The following is an 18,753-nucleotide window of genomic DNA, read 5'->3' as shown; positions in this document are numbered from 1 at the left end:
CGCGGGCCTGGGGGCCAAGTCGCACTGTTCAGCAGTGATGCTGATGTCAGATAGGCAGAATGTGGACGGCGGGGCTCCTCACCGCCGAGGATTCGGGGTGCTGATAGGCCCTTGTGTCTCCAAGCCGGATAGGAAGGAGAGTGGAGAAGGAAGAGAAAGTGGACTAGGAAAGAGCCCCAAGGATCCTGGGAGGAGGGGCACCCACTCCAGCTCCTGCTGCCCGTGGCTTGTCACTCACGGACACATCCGTCCCTACTGTTTGGGGGGACCCGCCTCTATTAGCTTGACACTCTGAAGGGACTTCCTGTTGTTTGTGCCACCCAAGTTGGTCTTCTGAGAGCGCTTCCCGGTGCCGTTGGTCCCTGGAAGCATGACCAGACCTTCCCACCACCCTCAGCACAGACCCTCACAGGTGCTCCCAGAGCCCTGGACCGTGGGTCCAGCAGGTGCCCAGCAGGTGTCCAGACATGGTGTTGACCAACCGCCGGCTGACCCTGGTTCTTTCCCCTCAGGTCTGAGGGACAGCCCCTTTGGGTGGTGTTGTGGAGAGAGAATTTAAGCCCCAGCATAATGTGATTTCTTCGTAACCCCGGGAGGGAAGAGCGGGACCAGGTTCCCACCCCAGCTCTGCTCCCTCCTAGCCACGTGTGTTCAGGCGAGTCCTGCTCCGTGAGGCTGAATGATGCTATGTGAAATAGGGTGTGTCAGGGGGTTACGGGGGACCTCTCTGTGTAGTCCAAGTGTCTTCATTGGAATAAAGTGCCAGACCCACAACCCAGCTTTGAATCCTGTCTCGGGGGACCCTTGGCCCCTAGCAATGTGAGCTCGGCAAATGCCTCCACGAGCCCGACATCTGGTCCTGGGCCATGGGGCAGCAGCCTGATTATCCATGGGAAAGCAGGACAGCCAGCACGCCGGGGAGCCCTGGGACCATGGGGTCAAGGACATTCTGATGGTTACAGCTCCTTGGGAGCAGTCCACAGACCACGTGTCTGGAACCAAACAGCTCACAGCCGGCCAGGTCAGGTGGAGAAGCGGGGGACGGCCTTTCACATCTTCATCGGCCCTGGCTTTGGAGCCAAGAGGGCATCCCAGCCACCTGAAGGACCCAGGCGCCCTTCCCTCCTGGCCTCCGGACCTGCAGCTGTGTCTGGGAAGCCATGACCTCCAGGGCCCACACCTGACACCTTCCAGTGGGTGCCCTGAATGATTTGTAGTCCTCTAACCTCTCCAATTCCAGTCCCTCCCTTGCTATCAGAATGGGGGTGCCCCTTGTACTCCCGGAGCCTCCTGACCCTGATCTCACCCCAGACTGTGCCTGAAACCAGGGGGACCGTCTGACGGAATCAGGGCCACTCACATCCGACCTGTGTGACTTTCCCGGGGGGTGGGACCTGGGCTTGGCTCAGACTGTGGAATTATAGCGTCTGCTCAACCTCACAGCACAATAAACATTTGCTCGTGGGTGGCAACAAGTACATTCAAGGCTCGTTACTTGAGTTAAATAAGGAGTGTTTTAGGTATCGGCCAAGCTTTTCTCAACGTGTAGCCATGAGGAATTAAACCTGTGATGTAGGAGGGAAGGTGGGACTGTGTTCTGGGGTGCCTGGTGCAGGCGGGCTGTGGGCAGGTCATCCTGACGCCAGGCCCACTTGATCAGTCCCAATCTAAACATGGTTATTTAAGCAAAGTGGGAGGGGTTGTTGTTATTGTTTTAAATGAGGGAGAGCAAGAGATCAGGGGGAGGAGCAGAGGAAAAAGGACAAGCCAACCCAGCGCTGAGCAACTTGCCTAGCTCAGGGCTTGATCCCAGGACCCTGAGATCATGACCTGAGTCAAAACCAAGAGTCAGACTCAATCGACTGAGCCATCCCAGCACCCCAAGTGTGAGTTTTTAAAAAGCTAGAAGGGGCTTTACAGGTCATGCAGTGAGGGTCCACAGGTACAGGCTTGGAAAGCTTGAACTTTCCCAAGGTCAGACAGCTGGGAAGGCACGGGAGTGGGATCCACGCAGGTGGTGGGGTTCCCAGTCCCACCTGCCGTAGACGTTGCAAATGAACTTATAAACAGCACCTTCTTCACTCTAGGGATTGGAGTTCTGTACCACATTTAGTTGAGAACGTGTTTCATAGCTAAGTTTTGGAAACCATGGACCTAGCCCAGACTGTTCTGCAGATCGGGGCACAGGCCCAGTGATGGGGACCAAACGGGCTGCCAGTGACACAGGGGTTTGTGATGGAGGCACTAGGTCTGGTGTCCAACTCCCAATCCGGGGTGATCCCCAAGACCGTGTCTCCCCTGCACGGGTCAGGTGGCTCTGCTGGGGGCTGAGTGGCAGCGTGGTGGCCCAGGGGACAGATCTCAGTGCAACCCTTGCCCCACAGCTAGTGTGCAGTGTGCCCCATTTCTGAATCTGTCTTCCCCTCCATGCATCAGGATTGTCTCTATATATCCCCCGTCTCCCATCCAAGTGAAAGGATCACATGCTGTCACTGCGTTCCCCCCTCTCCGTACCTTTGGGAGGCAAAGTCACACTGTGAATTCATTCTGTAGCCTCGCAAATCTGTGGGAGCAGAGAGGGGGATGGGCTCACCTTTCACCTCCTCTCACCACCCAGAGAAGGAAGCCCAGGGAAGGAACCCTGGGGGGCAAACTGGGCACAGAGGGATGCCAGCCTTCGAGCACTCCCAGCGTGCAGGATTCCAGGCAGATGGAATCTGCTACCCGCCAGATGGGCCACGTCCACAGAAAACACAAGCAGCCACCCCCAGAATGGTCAGTGCAAGGTCTCCCAAATCACAGAAGGCATGTAGGAAGGATTCCAGGTTTCCCGAGCTCTGGCAGACCCACTGCTCACCAGGGGTCTGCCCACTAGGGAGGGGCGGGCTGGTGGCTTTGGCGTCAATGTCACCCTGGAGGGACTCAGACTCAGGTCACTATCCAAGGGGCACTATGTTCACAGAGGGATCCAAGCTGCTCTAGCACCCCCATGTGGCTCAAGCTCCAGTTGTATTTCTGTGGCGTTGTCATCATGCATCCCTGGACCCAGAAGATGGTTCCAGACTTCTTGCCCGTGGAGTGATTGCTCCAAACCATGGGGAACCACGTGTGTGCCATCCGATTGGTGACCTGAGTCTCATGGTCACTGGACCACATGGGCTCCCCCATAAGACCTGCTGCACAGCTGGACAGCCATGGGCAACAGTGGCTGTCCATGGAGGAGGGGAGGGCAGGAGGGGGCACCAGGGTCTCCACCCTGATGGGGGTGGGCGGTGGGGGTTAGGTGTCAGCTATTGAGAATGTCAGTTCTGCTCTTTGTAACTCACTTTAGTGAGTTTGGTGCCGGTGTAGACAAAAGTTTTTCTTTAGTAAAGAAAAGAGAGAAATAGTAGACTTCAAGAAATGTTTTTATTTTGGCTCCTTGAGGACCTTCACTTTCAGCTTCCCAGTACTGAACATAGGCCAAGCTTTTCCAAGGGCCAGGAAGGGACTCTCTTGTTTCTTCTCATTTCCTAGTGCTGGTTGATGCCTCAAGACCCTCATCCACTCACCCACACGCACCAACAAGAGAGGTGCCAGGTAGCCGTGGGGCCCAGAGCTCCGCAGGAACATGCTCTGCCCAGAGCTGCCACCTCCCCCAGCCTCGCGCAGGCTCTTGGCCCTGCGTTGGCCCCGGATTGGCCGACAGTAGTCAAGGCTTAGCTGTGACCCAATGAGAAACGCCTCACGGACTTCGTACAACAGCACATGCAGTTCTTTAAAAAACAAACCCAACACGAATGGGAACAGGGCCGGGGAACTTGGAAGGGGGTGCGGAGGGCAGCTCACCTGTAAAGTGCTCTTTGGGGCCGGGACCATGGCTGGACCCCGGGCATGCACTCTCCCACGATGCCGGGGGTGTGAGCAGAGGCACGTGATGTGGCCTCCAAGCATGCCATCTGCGTGCGCACACACACACACTCAGCGTCGGTGTCGTGCCGTCGGGCTAGGGGGGCCACGCAAGGGTCAGGTCCTGACAGGGACATGCATGGACAGCTCTTCGTCTGCGGGGGGGTGGTGGCACGCCCTCACGCCGCCGACAGGAACGGGAAGAAGAAGAAGTCGAAGGCGAACTTGACCGCGCCGTGCACGGTGCTGCGCCAGTCGCGCTCGATCTTCACGTGCCGCTGCGCCGGTGACAGCTGGGCCATGCAGTTGAGGCAGCTGATGGCCTTGAGCTCGAAGACAGGCCACTTGCTGCCCAGGCGGCCCTCAAGGACGGTGCTGAACTCAATGAGGCTGCCCTGGCGCAGGCCGAGCAGCACGTCCTTGAACTCACCGCTGGCCCGCAGCACGATGTCCTTGGTCACGTCGTCCTCCTCCGGGCCGCGGGAGCCGTTGGTGCTGCTGAACGGCATGCCCACTGTGATCTCAAACTTGTAGCGGTCGAACTTCTTGATGTGGCAGGGGTGCTTGGCCAGGCGCTTGAGGCGGCAGAGCTCTTCCTCAGCCGTAGGGCCACTGCCGGGGCTGCAGGCCGGGTAGGCATCGCCGTAGAGGCAGCGCAGCCAGTCACCCACAAAGAACGGCAGCATGTTGATGGCTGCCTCCGCGCTGTTGTCAATCTCTGTGACACGCACGTACTTGAAGCGGCCCGTCCATGTGACCCGGTGGCCCTCCAGGTGGCTGCACAGAATCTGCGTGCGGGCCATGTTGGTCTCCTTCCAGGCCCGGGGCCCACACAGGAAGCTGTACTGCGGCCAGGTCAGCGTGGAGTTGTACACCTTCATGCCCTCCGAGCGGTACACGTAGAACCAGCAGAAGAGCACAATAGCCGTGAGCCACACCAGGATGAGCTTGACGATGGAGCTGCGTGTCAGGGACTTGACCATCCCCAGCACCGAGAAGTTGGCCTTGGTCCACCAGCGGACCAGCAGGGGCACACTACACACCAGCAGAGCGACGGCGATCTTGGTGAGCTCCAGGGCCAGGAACCAGCGGGCAAACTGCACCACACCCACCAGCACCAGGCCGGCCACCAGGATCGGGAGAGCGAACAGGAAGAGGCAGTAGCCTATGGAGGCACGGATCAGCCCCAGGCTGGTGGACTCGAGCAGGATGACCACGCTCAGCTCGCACCACATGAAGCAGACCAGGTAGGGCACCAGGTAGCAGTAGGTGCCCTTGAAGTTCCTCAGCTGTGCCATGCGGAAGAAGAGGTACAGCAAGTAGACATAGAGCAGGCAGGGGAGGCTGACGTTCAGGACGATGAGGGGGCCGAGGGGCACAGTGAGGAAGGTCTGGCCCAGTAGCTTCAGGGGGTGCAGGTTGAAGGGCAGCGTGGGCAGCAGGGAGAGCAGGCCAGCAGCCACCTCAGTCACCAGGGCCCTCCTGGTATAGGGCTCAGCGGAGGTGCTCAGGCTCATGTAGCTGGTGGCCGTGAAGAAGACGGACACGACGGCCAGCTCCGAGCAGGGAATGTAGTCCTTGCTGGCAAGGGGGAAGGAGAAGATGACGAAGGCGACAGACAGCAGGAAGTGGAGGTAGGGCTCCAGGTGGTTCCAGCCGAAGTTCACCTCGGCCTGCTCCACGTCCAGGTTGGGCTCGAAGCGCAGGAGCAGGCCCGTGAGGGTGCGGAAGCTCTCCCAGGCCCGGCTGTCCTGGAACACCTTGAGCGTACAGATCACCATGGAGATGAAGGACAGGTAGAAGACGACCAGGGGAATAAAGAGGGCGAAGAAGTCGATGGTCAGGTTGCTAATGATGAAGAAGAAGATGAGGGCGTTGATGTGGTGGGTGGGGACGATGGTCGACAGCCAGTGCACGCCTGCCCGGGACGCCATGTCGATCAGGTACTCTTTGATCTCTATGACGGCGTGTAAGGGGTATTTGACCACCTGGTGCGGGTGGACGCAAAGATGGAAATTGGAAGGAAGTCAGCACAGGAGCCCCAATGCCGTCCTCAACACCCTGCCAGCCACCTGAGCAATGCTTGAAGCAAACAGCTCACCCTGGACCCTTTGTCCCAGCGGCTCCTTCCTATCTCTTCTACCCTCTGCACACGGTCACATCTTCCCCAGGCTCTGTGGTCCGGACAGACCTTCCCTCGATCCTACCCAGTCCTGCAGGTCCTGGCTCCTCTCCTCTGGGCCCCTGGAGTGCAGTACTTGGCTCCCCTCCCGTCCCAAACTTCTGCCAGAGTTTCTAGACTCCTGCAAACTAGTGTCCCCTTCCAGACCTCAGGTACCTAGAGGAAAGCACCTGGTTCCCCTGTGCCCTCCCCACCCAGCCTCACTGATGGGAGACCGGAGCCCTGGCTGCCGGTGTGGGGGTGGGGCTTGTGACCTGGCCACCCCCGCGGCAGAGGCTGCCTGGCCGAGCCTTGCTCCCCCCCACCCCCATCCTCTAAAGGTAGAGAAACTGATACTTTCAAAGCCATGAAGGGCTCTGAACAGTCCCAGGAGCAGCAGCAGATACGGGGAGCCCAGAATGAGAGCTCTGTGCAAACATGAACTGCGACTGCCTGTCCTAACGAAATGGAGATGATTCACCTGTAAGGGGCCAAGGAGACGTGCTCGCTCGTGGCAGGGGACCCCAAAGAGCAGCTGCCTGCTACCACCCACTCCACACACCCGTGCTGCTCAGAATGGACACCCCCACCACCACAGCGGCTCCTGCAGTGTGCACCCAGTGTGAAGGGCAGGCTGATCCCCAGACTTCACACAGCAAAGGACAAATGAGGGACATGAGGTTGGTGAGTAGGGGGGCAGCCAAGGGAGGGGGCAGCCAAGGGAGGAGGCAGGGGGCTGATTCTGCCCCCCGGGGCTGGACTCCACACCTATGCACAACTCCCCAAGGCGTCCACCGGGCCAGGGCACAGGGAAATGAGAGAGGGGCTGGAGGTGCAGGCGCTCAGATGGTATGGCGTGGGGGAGGCCAGGTGTCTGGGCGTGTCTGGAGGGGCAAACGCGTGGACCCCTGACCTCACGAGATACCCACATGTGGGGGTAGGGAAGCCCGCCTGCTGCCCAGAGCCCCCCGGAGGTGGGGGGATGCCCACCACCGCCCAGTGAAGTGGGCAGCACAGCCTCTACCTCGTCTGCCTGGCTAGAGCATGAACCCGGCAAACGAGGTGGACCCTGGGGGAGCACAACTGAGTGATCATACCCGGATGCAGCTGTTGTTGTTCAAGAGCCTTGGCTGTCAGCTCAGAAGGACCTGGAAGCAACGGGATAGTACGCCTTCCACAGATGTGAGGGCGCCCGGCTCACACACGAGTTGAGATATTAGGGAACATGTGTGTGCACACTGTCTATACACATATACACACACGTACATGTGTGAGAAGCTGCGTTCCCTCTTACACATTTGTGACAGCCCACTTACCCTTGTTCTAGAACAAGAAAGGAAGTGAATGATTGACCTCCCAGCTCAGGGGTGCCAGTGACCTGCCCTGAGCGCAGGAACACCCTCCCACGGGACCTGGATGGGCCCTAGCAAGTGTCGGTACGTGCTCCTGCTCTGGAGTGGGAGCGGCTATGAGCAGACTCCTCCAGGCTTCCCCCAGGAGGGCCCCTCTGACACAGACACAGCCAGAACCCGCATGTGTGCAGCGATGAGGCAGCCCCAGCCAGTGGCAGGACAGACCACAGGTGTCCCCTGGGGCTGTTTAGCTTTCCGCAGTCCTCTATACAAGCAGCCTGTGCCTGAAAACCAAGGATTCTGTTCTCCCTTCACCTCCTGAACCATTCACACCTCTTCTTTGAGACTGTGAGGCCACACAACACAGCAGAGAGGAACTTGAAAAGACAATGAAGCTTCTCAAAAAAAAAAAAAAAAAAAGAAAGCAAGAAAGAAAAAGAAAAGAAAAAAAAAGAAATCTGGATGGAACTAGAGGATATTATGCTAAGCGAAGTATGTCAATCAGAGAAAGATCATTATCACAGGATTTTACTCATAGATGGAATTCAAGAAATAAAACAGACAAAAAAGCATAGGGGAAAGGAGGGAAAAATAAAATAAGAGGAAATCAGAGAGGGAGACAAACCATAGGAGACTCTTAACTCGAGGAAACAAACAAGGTTGCTGGAGGGAGGGACAGGGTACCTAGGGGATGGGCAGTAAGGAGGACAGGTGAAGTGATGAGCACTGGGTGTTACATAAGACGGATAAATGACTGAACTTGATCTCTGAAACTAGTACTACAGTATATGTTAATTAATTGAATAAAAAATAAAAACAACGAAGCTTCCTGAATACAGTGTCCAATGATGTCTGGCCTCTGCCTGCACACTGAAGTCCCTCGGCCACTAGGACCAGGGAGTCCCTTCCTTTCAGGGCCCCAACTCAGCCCCTGGTTGCTTCCACCCAAGCCCTACTCCTGGGGCCCACCCAACTGGGAAACGGAAAATCTTTTCTGTAGACCAAACCCAACAAATTAAAACAAGCTATTCCCTGAGCAGGAAAGAAATTTTTAGAAAAACAAGCAAGGGATCAGTTCTATGATAGGACAGCATCTGTGACCAGGCAGTTGCAGCAAGGCCATCTCAACCTGACTCGGCTCAGACCCAAGTGACAGTGTGGACACGGCGGCCTTCCCGATGATTCAGAGTGAAACTGCGGATTTTTAAATATTACTAAATTGACTCTTGTGAGGGCTTCATCTGCCACGAAAGTCTGCAGCAGCGCGGGGCTTGGAGTCTGGAGGTGCCCGTGGGAGTCCAGGCCGCTCAGAGGCACCTAGTACTTCACAGGGGCAGGAAGACAGCGTGTGCCCTCCCTCCTGCTTAGAAAAGCTGAAACAGCCTTGGGTTTTAGAGACGCCTGCCAGGATTCATCATCTCTTTTTCACAAAAGCCTTTTAACAAGACAAACTGTAAAGGCATCAAAGTACTCTGACAACTTCAGAAACTAAAAGAAAACAGAGCCCCGTGTACTTCTTGTTAGAATACTTTAAATCTCTTTCCCAAAAAGGACTCTCAGAAGTTTTGACAGCACTGAGCTTGTCACCTGTAAGAAGGGTGACACAATTCACCATCCCAACCAGGCTGCCTTGAAAGCAGGCGCTGTTAGCAACCAAGCCCCACCACGCAACCTGCTTGCAGTTCCCCAGACTCACCCCTTCACCTTTGACCCTCATTGGCCTCCTCTTGGCCAAGAACCATGGCAAGCACTCCACCCTCCTTCTCTCGCATTTCTAGGGAAACTAACAGCATCCGTCTGTGAACACGCTTAGCCCAGGCCTGTCCGAGAGGACCTGCAATAAAGTTGTGAGCTCCCTTGGTCAAGCTCCTGGGTCCTCTCAGCCTGTGGCTGAGAACTTCATCCTGGACGCAGCCCCTGTCCTCGGGGGATCCCTCAACCCTTGGGTCCTGAGTGAGGCCTCCATGCCTGCCGCCCTGGGTTGTGGCATCTCCATGCACCATTTCTGGGTGCCCGATCTGAGCCTCCAAAGCCAGGCTCCCAGGAAGGGCTATACCGAGCTGCCTCCACTGGGGGGACTTTGGCACACTTCCTGTCCCTGCCACTCCTGCCTGCTGGTGGCCGGGCCATCCCCTGCCCGTCTGTATCACTGATGGTGGTCCACACACGCTCCTGCTCATACACGTTCAGCTCAGAACAAGGGCCTCTTAGAGGACTAACGCCATGGGCCTCATGATGATTTGTCTGCTCGGGGCCCCTCGTGTAGACAGACCTGCCTGGGTCGGGCAGCCACGCTTGGGGAAATCAGGGTGCGCTCTGCAAGGTGGGAGAGCTGACGTGGGGAACACGTGAGAGCGTGGCATGGCCCACGGTGACCACCTGCACTGTAAGTCTCAACCATGGAACCGAGAGTAAGTGCTGTCACAGCAGGGCTGTGACCCACCATCCCTGGCTTTCCAGACTTGTTTGTGTGCCCTCATTCCTCACTGCTGCTGCTGCTTGCTGGCCACCAGTGGGACCAGGCTGCCTCCCTTCCTACAGCTTGCCGTGCCTTCCTTGCCCCGGCAGATCTAGGTGAACAGCTACCCTGGCAGGATCTTCACGGTCTCCCAAACATTAGCACTTTGCTTTTGGGGGAAGGCATCTTTGAGAAACCAACCTCCATTCCGTGCTGTAAATGGATCATTTTTCAAAATGACGAAGTCTAAGTGAAAGTCAGACTCCAGCGTGTGGCACACTGCCGCCCGGAGCGCTTTTCCCAGAAAGACTCAGGAAGGCTCACCCGTCACTCCTGAGTATGCCCGCCCTTGACAATGCCCTTGGGTTTGGAGTCTGAATGCCCACAAAAGGCCCCATTTGGGAGAACACATCCTGTCCTCCAGGCAGAAGGAGGGAAGTCCGGGGAGGTGTGGTGAGAGAATGACCACAGGGACCATCTGTACAGAGTGCGCCTCCCCCGACAAGCTGGGCAGTCCCAAAGGCTCCCATGTCACACTGGGGCCTCCCATATACCCCTCCGGATAGCACTACGGCATGTGGAAGGGCAGGTGGGGGCCCTAGTGGTCAGAGCTCTCCGGCGCACTCACCTTCAGGCGCAGGGGCAGGTCCTCGGGGCTCTTGCCCGCCAGCTCATCATCATCATCGTCCTGCAGGAACAGGTTGGCAGGAATGACGCCCTTGGCATACTTCTTGGTGATCTCCACGAAGTCGTCCAGCGCTATGTAGCTCTTAGCTGGGCCAAATAGAGAGGGACACAGGGTCACCCCACGTAGCCACGCCAGGCAGCGAAGGTGGCTGGGGCCCAATAGAGAGGGAGGCCAAGCAGGCTCGGGAGGAAGCGGCTCTCTGTCCAGGACAGACCAGTGGGCAAAGATAGCCGCAGGGAAAAGAGGTGGGACGGTCTTCATCCCACTTCTTCTCCTTGGTGACACGCTGTCCCTCCCCTGAACTTCCCTCTCCTCAGCTCTCAAGCCCAGGGTCTGCCTGAGCAGAACTGGCAGCCACCTTTCTGCCCCGTCCTTCAGCCCTGGCTTCTCACAGCCTTGCTGACGGCCGCCCTACAGCCCCACAACTTACCGACCCCTCCACTCAGTATGCAGCCACTGAGGGCCGACCACATGCCAGACACCTGGCCCTAGCACTGGCAACGCCTGGAATCTGTGCATGAACCCAGCATGTACCCCAGGCTGGGCTCCTGGGCTAGTGAGGTCATGCTCAACAAGGCCAGACAGGCCGGCTGCTCGTCATGGTCGTTTCCATGTCAAAACTGTCCTCCAGGCAGAGGGCAGCTGGGGAGATACAGTGAGCGAATTAACACAGCAATCACATAAGCGGGCTGCCAGCTGCGGGGCCATCACTCACCACGCATTGCTGGGGCCGCCTGTGCAGAGGCTGTGTTCTGGGCACTGGGGGCACTAGGGAAACTGGGACCAAAGCCGATCACCAGAAGAAATCAATAAGCAGCAGCAAGAGCAAAGGGAACCATGTCAGGAATGAGGCGGGCACCCCGGGAGAGGGTGGGATGCAGATAAGGGGCTGTGTGCTAACACGGGGGGTTGGAAGGCATCCAGGGCTGCACCCAGACCACAGGCCACCATGAGATGGGGTAGCCTGGGACAGGTCCTGCACAGATGGCAGTGGCAGGTGGACACGTGTGGCTTGAGCTGATGTGAGAGAGCCGGTGGAGAAGACAGGGCCTAGTGGCCTGGGCCAGGCTGTGCATTTGGTGGCCTGAGACCATGAGACTGGCCACCAAGGCCTGCAGTGTGGACACAGCGGTGTCTGAGGATGGGTCACCGGTGCCTTGGACAGAGCCATTCTGGTGGAATGACGAGGGGGTGGGGAGGGGAGCCAAGACGGTGACTGCAGATGCCCCCCTCCAGCTTTGTTAGCAAGGGAAACAAAGAAACAGGGTGGCTGCTACGGGAGTGAGGGGTCCAGAGAGGGTCTCATACCTTTTTTCCTGAGGTGAGAGGAATAAGCCCATGTTTACAGGCTTTTGGGAATGTCCCAGTGGGGAGAATCCGGGAGCCCACACTCTAGGGGAGGCTGGCCCGGCTGGCTGACAGCCAGGCAGGGACCCCTGGATGGCACCATTCACACCCATCATGGAGGCCTGGAAAGGCCACATCTCTGTCTAGCTCTCACCTCCAGGGGCCTCAGACCCATCCCTCTGAGCCCAGAGTATGCGGTCTTCCCCCGGACCCCAGGACTTTCTAGCAGTTACTATGTGCACAGGGAAGTTCTGAGTGGTTAACTGTAAGGGGACTAGGGCAGAGAAGGCGTTGCTGAGCCTCCTCAGGAGGCACCAACCCTCCTCGACTTCTGCCCAGAGGCATCTCTCAGACCCCCAGCACCTCTGTACTTAAAACCCATCTAGAACCTTGGATTCCTCTGGCACCCACCAGCCACAGGTGTCTCTCCATGTCAGTGTCCTACCCTGCTTTACATCCCCTGAACAGAGCAAGAAAGTAAATCTGTGCCCCCGATGTGCCCAAGGCCCTGGGAAAGCCAGACTCAGAATTCATGGCATCACCAGAGCTCCAACGACACTTCACGGACTGACGGCTCACCAGCCTGGTGGGAAGGGGTGTGTGCCCCTCTAATCTGCCCCTCACTGTGCACAAGGGGAAACTGAGGCCTGCCTGAGGTCATGAGGAGGGTGGCAGAGTTAGGGGAGGAGCCGGGCCACCTGTCAGCATGGAGCAGACCCTAGGTCCCTCTTACTGCCTCCTTGGTGACCAAGACCAAGAGTCTGTCCACGCAGCTGGGCAGCTACACATGGATTGAGGACCTCTCCTAATTGGATGCCCCAAAGGCACCCAGTTCTGCGTGCACCCCGACTCTGCATTCCTCACCTTCCACAGCCTGTGCTCACAGGCACACTCCCCGTTGGGTGCCCCCTCACGGGGCCTTTGTGTGCGGTTCCCTCCCCTTGCCCTTCAGGGGCTGACTGCCTCCTCACGCTTGCTGACCTGCTCGGGAACGTGGATGCAATCCCACACCACCCCCGTCTCTCTATCCTGTGAGGACTGTCCTACTGTCCTGTCCTGTGTCTGTTTTCCCTCATACCGTGAGCTCCCACTAGGCAGGCTCCAGATCCCACTGCCCAGAACACAGACAGCCCCATGCCCGGACTTTGCAGCAAGGAGTAGACATGGTGCCCAGGGTACTGGGCATAATGGCTTGGTCAAAGGGGGTCACGGGTGAAGGATGGGAGACCATACTCACATTCACTGCTAACCAAGCGCTCCAGCACCCGCCTCTGCTTCTGTAGGGACTTGGGGACCGGGCCTGGCTGTGCCCCTCCATCTGTAGAGGACAGAGCAGAGAAAGAATCAAAGCAGGCTGTTTCGGCATGCTCTGCAGCATTCTAGAAACTGGTACATGTGCTCATGTGGCATCCCTCAACTCTGGGGACCACAGGGCCTGGGGCTCCACGCAGCCTCTGATGGGGACAGCAACAGCCACCTCTCGGCCCCCGCTGGGTACAGCTGTCCCCTCTACCAACGCAGCCAGGGCAACAGACACACCAGTTTCTGATCAGCACAACTTATCCCCAGACATCTCTTCTGGCATTGTCCTTGGCAGGATTTTCCCCTGGGAAAGACTGAACTCTCCGGAGGCCAGGCCTTCCCTATCTCCCCAGCCCTGGTACTGGAAGGGGCTCCACAACAAGTCTGTTCACAGCTGAGTGCTGAGCCTGGACTGAAATATTCTGCCCTTTTGTCAACATCTACCCCCTGCTACACCCCCAATCCGTCGAGCATTCAAGTCTTCCAGCAAACGTGCCTTTGCGAGGCCAGGTCAGGCAGGAGTGAGGCAACACGAGGGAAGAGGCGCTGTGACCCAGAGAGACTGAGGGCCATGGAAGTGACCTGGTTTTGGGGGACAGCAAGTAGGGGCTGCTCTGTGTCACTGCAGGGGCTCTGGGGCTCCCCAGGGGCGACCCTGAGCTCACCACATCAAGCATGGCTCTCCGGGGTGCTGCCCTCCAAGACCCAGGCCTCATGGACACCTCCACTGACCCCAGCACATAGTCTTCCCAGCCCTGGCCCAGACAGCAGGCTAGTGCCTGGAGGCTCTAGTCAGCAGGGGTCCTACCGGGAAACTCCAGGAGAAGGGCACATTGTTCACCCCACAGCCTTCTCTGCTGCTCTGCTGTGTTGGCAGGGGGCCCCAGCCCTGGTGGACCTGAGAGGGCTGGGTGTAGTCCTGGCAGAAATCACACCTGAACAGATGGAAGCAGGTGCTCCTCCGGTAATGGGGAGGAAAGGTCAGGTTGGCCCCAGGGGGATAGAGAGGCCGCACCCAGTTGGGGACGCCCATTCTTCTGCCCCATCTGTCCTTTGGGCTGGCTGTGGCTCAGAAGGCTGAGGGAGGGCTGCAGAGGCTGGTGATAAGGCCTGCTTCAGGGAGGCTGTCTGAGCCACAGTCAGCTCAGTGCTCCTGGAAACTCAGGGACTCAGGGACCCAGGTCCCTGCTGCATCTGTGTTACTCTCCCCTGGCTCTGTCCCTTCAGGAGGAGCAGGACACCCTGAAAATGACAAGACCTGTGGCTCTGCCAGTGGACTGCACCAGAGCTAGGGCAGGGCTTGGGAAGGAGACCTCAAGAACAGGATTACACCCCAGGAGGGACCCTCCCTGGGCCTAGATCCACAAAAAGATCCCTGGGAGCTCCCAGTGAGCCCCTGGAGTCTCTGCAGGCCTCCCAAAAGGAAGCCCTGCAGAACTCCCCCAGAGAAGCCCACTAGCTCCCTGGGGAAGGCCTGGGGCCCAAAAGGCTCTCGTACCGTGCTCATTGACCTGACCGACGTTCTCCAGCAGCTCTGACACAGCCACCTGCTTCTTCTTCTTGGGGTTGAGCTTCCAGTACATGACCAGGGCCGCCTTGCGCACAGCCCGCTCCAGGTCCGTCTCGGAGGAGAGCTGCTTCACCTCCTGCTCGTTCTCAGAAGTGATGCCTACGAGACAAGAGGCATTGCTGGTTTCGTCCCGCCTGCCTGGGTGCCGCTGGCGATGCTCCGAGTGCTGACCAGCTCCGCCTGCAGGGGCCTGGGAGGGGACTCATACGAGATGCTATGCAGGCTCCTTGGGTCACCAGGGCAGGAAGAGATATCTGCCCCAAAACGACATCTCGCCAAAAACCCTGCTAGGACCCACACTCCAGATCGGAGCCCAGCCTGGTTCTTCAGTGGACCCGTCCCGGGGTGAGCCTGTGGGCGAGCACATGCCGGGGCCCTTGCCATGCTCCTGGTAGGCCTCCCCCAGCGACCCCCCAGGCAGGCATGCGCTAGACCTTCTTGTGCTCCTGGCCCACTTCCCTGTCCAATTTCCTCCTCACCAGCACCCTCAGGAGTAGGCACGGCTCTCCCTCATTTATAGATGGGAAGCCAAGGCAGAGGGGCGTCCTGGCCAGCCCCAGGCCGGGAAGTCAGAGACAGGCAGAGCAACAGGGAACCATGGGAGTCAGAAACCGGTAACCACAGTTATCAGCCTGGGTGCTGCCCCTCCTGAGGCAGCTGGGAAATCCAGTTCCTGCACCACCGGCCCTTTCCCAGGGAGATGGAGACTCTCCATGGAAAGAGATGGGCACAGGTTTCACATGCTGGCCTATGGTCATCTTTCTCCCTTCAACTCCACTGTCAGGGTCATCAGCACCCACCCACCCACCTACCGCCCCGCCCCGCCAACCAAGGGCAGTAACACATGAGATGGAGGGGGGGGGGACAGAATTTTTTTCTCCTTTCTAAACATCTTCTAAATTTTTCACCTGAGCACACATTTCTCTCAAGATCAGGAAGCACTCGGTGTGAAAAAGGGGTGGGGGCAGTACGGGGCACACAGGGCCCGCCACGGCCCTCTGCAACACACGTCCTCAGGCCTGATCCTGACCGGGCTCCCTCTTGGCCTCTGGGAACTGCTGGGTGTGGGTGCACTGACATGCCCCCGCCGGCGTGTCAGTGCACCTCCCAGGGTGGGCTGGTGAGAAATCCTGGCGGACAGAAAGCCTCAATTCTGTGTTTCCAACCGCATCAGTCCCATTTCAAAAAAAAAAAAAGATTCTATATCATACGTAACTCTTAAAAACATTCTGATACAAAACCAGAAAAAAAAAAACACTTGAAACTAGAGAGCATTTCTCTGGGTTTCAAGGTTATGGGTAATTTGTATCTTTGTTTTCTATACATTCCAAGTTTTATATAATATCCATAAAACACTTCCACCATCTGGAGAAAATCATTAAAAAAATACTTTATGACACACGCTACAGGCTTCCATTTTTCTCTGAGGTCTGAAACTTCCAGAAGCACACTGCTCCATGGCTGCAAGATAATGGAGTAAGTGACCGCGTGTGGCCAGGCTATGTCTCACTGGTCCCCACACCCCCACACCCGTTCGCTTCCTGGCAGCGAACGCACCTGAGCAGGTCTTCACTGGCCTATGGTCCCCAGCCATTCAGCCCAGACTGGATGCAAAGTCAGCCCCAGAAGTTCCATCCGGACCTTGGGCCACTGTCACATTGTCCTACTGTACCCTGTTGAAGCTGACTGTCCATAGGCTCTACGATGCACTCCTTGATCTGGATTAGAACCCAGAAGGGATCTACCGACAGACCAACACAGACCGAAGAGGATGACAGCGGCTTTGCCAGCTGAACATCCCATGCCATACTCCGGAAACAATGTCTTCGGAACAAAACCACAGTGGAACAGAAATTTACACCTGCCGATTTAGCAAGCAGTGCATGTCCCTCAGGGGCTGTGCCTGCCCCAAGCCTCCCTCAGACCCACCTGCCCAAGCCTCCTGTGGACCCACCTTTCCTGTCTGCCAGGCACCGACGAAGAAGCTTGACGGCCTCGCGCCGGCCCTGCTTCGCGGCTAGGATCAGCCAGCCCACAGCGGTGCAGTTGTTCAGCTCCTCATCTGCGTCAGCGGCGAGCTGCAGGTAGTGTTTCCCCACCTGCAGCAAGAACCCAGTCAAGCCACATTCCGCGGCACCCCCCATGTGCTGCATCACGGCTCCTGCTCTGCATCCTGATCCTGACCTGCTCCCCAGAGCCAGGCAAACTGGGGCTTCCCAACCCTCTCCTGCTCTGTCCTCCTGGCCAGCCTGCCTCCCCCACCCCAGCTCGCCCAGGCCAGGAAGACAAGGGGTGGGATCGGGGCCCCTGGGGCATCTCCCCTCAGCGGGGCCTGTGGGACCCTCGGGGCCCTTGATCCTCAGAAAACTGTGGAGAGCGTGTGGGCCCCCCCTTCACAGATGAGAAGATGGAGTGGGGGGCGGGGCACTGAGGGCAGACAGGAAGGAGGGAAGGCATCCCAGAGGAGGGGGGCCAAGATGGGGTGTGAGCTGGACATGGGTGAGAACACGGGATCTGCAGAGGGTGGTGGAAGGCAAATGACAGAGAACATGGGAACACAGCAAACAGGGGCCCGGCATCCCTGCTCTCCATTCACACAGCACCAGGTTCCCCCAGGGCCACTGTGCAGGGCCTGTGGGCTGAGCTTCCCACCGACACATGGTCCTCACCTCCGTCTGTGCCTTGGGATCCCCTGCTTTGGCCTTCTCCAGGACTTCTTCAAAGGGCACTTCCACATCTCCCCTCATGGACCCTTTCACACAGGAGAAAAGCATACAGGATGTCACAAGGCTGGTCCCTGTTGCCTGTCTGGGAGTGGAGGGGACTACAATAATGGGCTCAGACCCAGGGCAGCTTGTCAAAATCCAGGTCAGACGCAGACAGAATATGCTAGCATGCTGCCTTCCAGTGATGCAGACAGCCCCAGAACATGGACAGCAAAACCGCTACAGAAGGGAGCAGCTCAGAGCAGCAGGAAGGACGAGGATGAGGGAGCACAGACGCCAGTCCCACCCTCACCCCCGAACTCAGACCTGCTTGAGTTGGGCTCTAGAAAGATCCTAGGACTCTGGCGTGAAAAGCCCCTGACCTAAATAAACACCTGTGCCCCAACAGACAAACCAAATCCATGTTTTCCAAGACTGCCATCTCTACACACATGAGTTCTGGAGGCCATGATTGGAGCGCGCACAGACGCGCATATATGTTACATTTATGACAGTGAATCATGATTAACTTCCCACATTACTCTCCAGTGAAAGGCACCATTCCCACAGTTCAGAAACCCGTGGGAGGTACATGCTCAGGCTGCTGGGCCTCCCCACTCTGCTGGACCTTTGCATTATTCCCAACACTCACTGATTTTATAAAACAGGGCCACAAAACCACTCTGTGGATATGTTTTCTTTTTGGGTCATTCTCCCAGTCAGTCCCTCAGTTGTGTTACTAGGCCCAAGGGCCCAAACATCATACAGCTCATACTACAGTCTACTTTCTAAAAAGTTATCGATTCCATGATACAAAAGTATCATGGAAATACACCAACTTTATAACCTTACCAGCAATAGGAAGCCTAACGATAAAAAATTTAATAGTTATTTATTTATTTATTTTTTACCAGTGTCTGTCTTTGCTTTATACAATGAATATGCTGGGGCCTCCGCCCTGCCCCACACCCGACCTTGGCAGGTCCTAGACACCTCCAGGCAACTCGTGGGATGTACCGCTACTGACTCCACTGTAGGTGCCTAGTAGGAACTGACAGCCTCTCACTCTCTAGAAGTCTCTGGAAACAAAAATGGTCTCCTGTGACATCACCCAAGGACCAGCCTTCCTGATGGGTTCATCCAGGCCTTTCCCAGAACCAGCTCTGCCAGGCTTGGAGCTGACTCTGCAGCCACCAGTGCCACCAGGCCCTGTGTTCTGGGCACTCGAGTCCACAGGACACAGGACTCTTGGAGGAGGCCGGGCCATGGCTTGGGCCAGCGC

The 18,753-nt window shown here is 57.3% G+C and overlaps 1 protein-coding gene across 1 annotated transcript in view; it reads right to left on the bottom strand.

Annotated features, from left to right (window-relative positions):
* Positions 1-3,389: 3,389 nt before the first annotated feature.
* WFS1 (wolframin ER transmembrane glycoprotein) overlaps positions 3,390-18,753 on the bottom strand; it is a 30,388-nt gene continuing 15,024 nt past the window's right edge. The window contains exons 3-8 of the mRNA XM_044226239.1: positions 17,436-17,518; positions 16,721-16,865; positions 14,695-14,865; positions 13,132-13,212; positions 10,488-10,633; positions 3,390-5,876 (exon numbers count right to left, since the gene is read on the bottom strand). Coding sequence (XP_044082174.1) covers positions 4,068-5,876; positions 10,488-10,633; positions 13,132-13,212; positions 14,695-14,865; positions 16,721-16,865; positions 17,436-17,518 — 2,435 coding nt within the window. The 3' untranslated portion in view covers positions 3,390-4,067. The remainder of the gene's footprint in view (positions 5,877-10,487; positions 10,634-13,131; positions 13,213-14,694; positions 14,866-16,720; positions 16,866-17,435; positions 17,519-18,753) is intronic.

The sequence above is a fragment of the Neovison vison genome, chromosome 11 (assembly GCF_020171115.1).
Source record: "Neovison vison isolate M4711 chromosome 11, ASM_NN_V1, whole genome shotgun sequence".
Taxonomy (NCBI): Eukaryota; Metazoa; Chordata; class Mammalia; order Carnivora; family Mustelidae; genus Neogale; species Neogale vison.
Note: the sequence above shows the minus strand (reverse complement) of the source record. Positions and strands in the feature narration are given on the sequence as shown.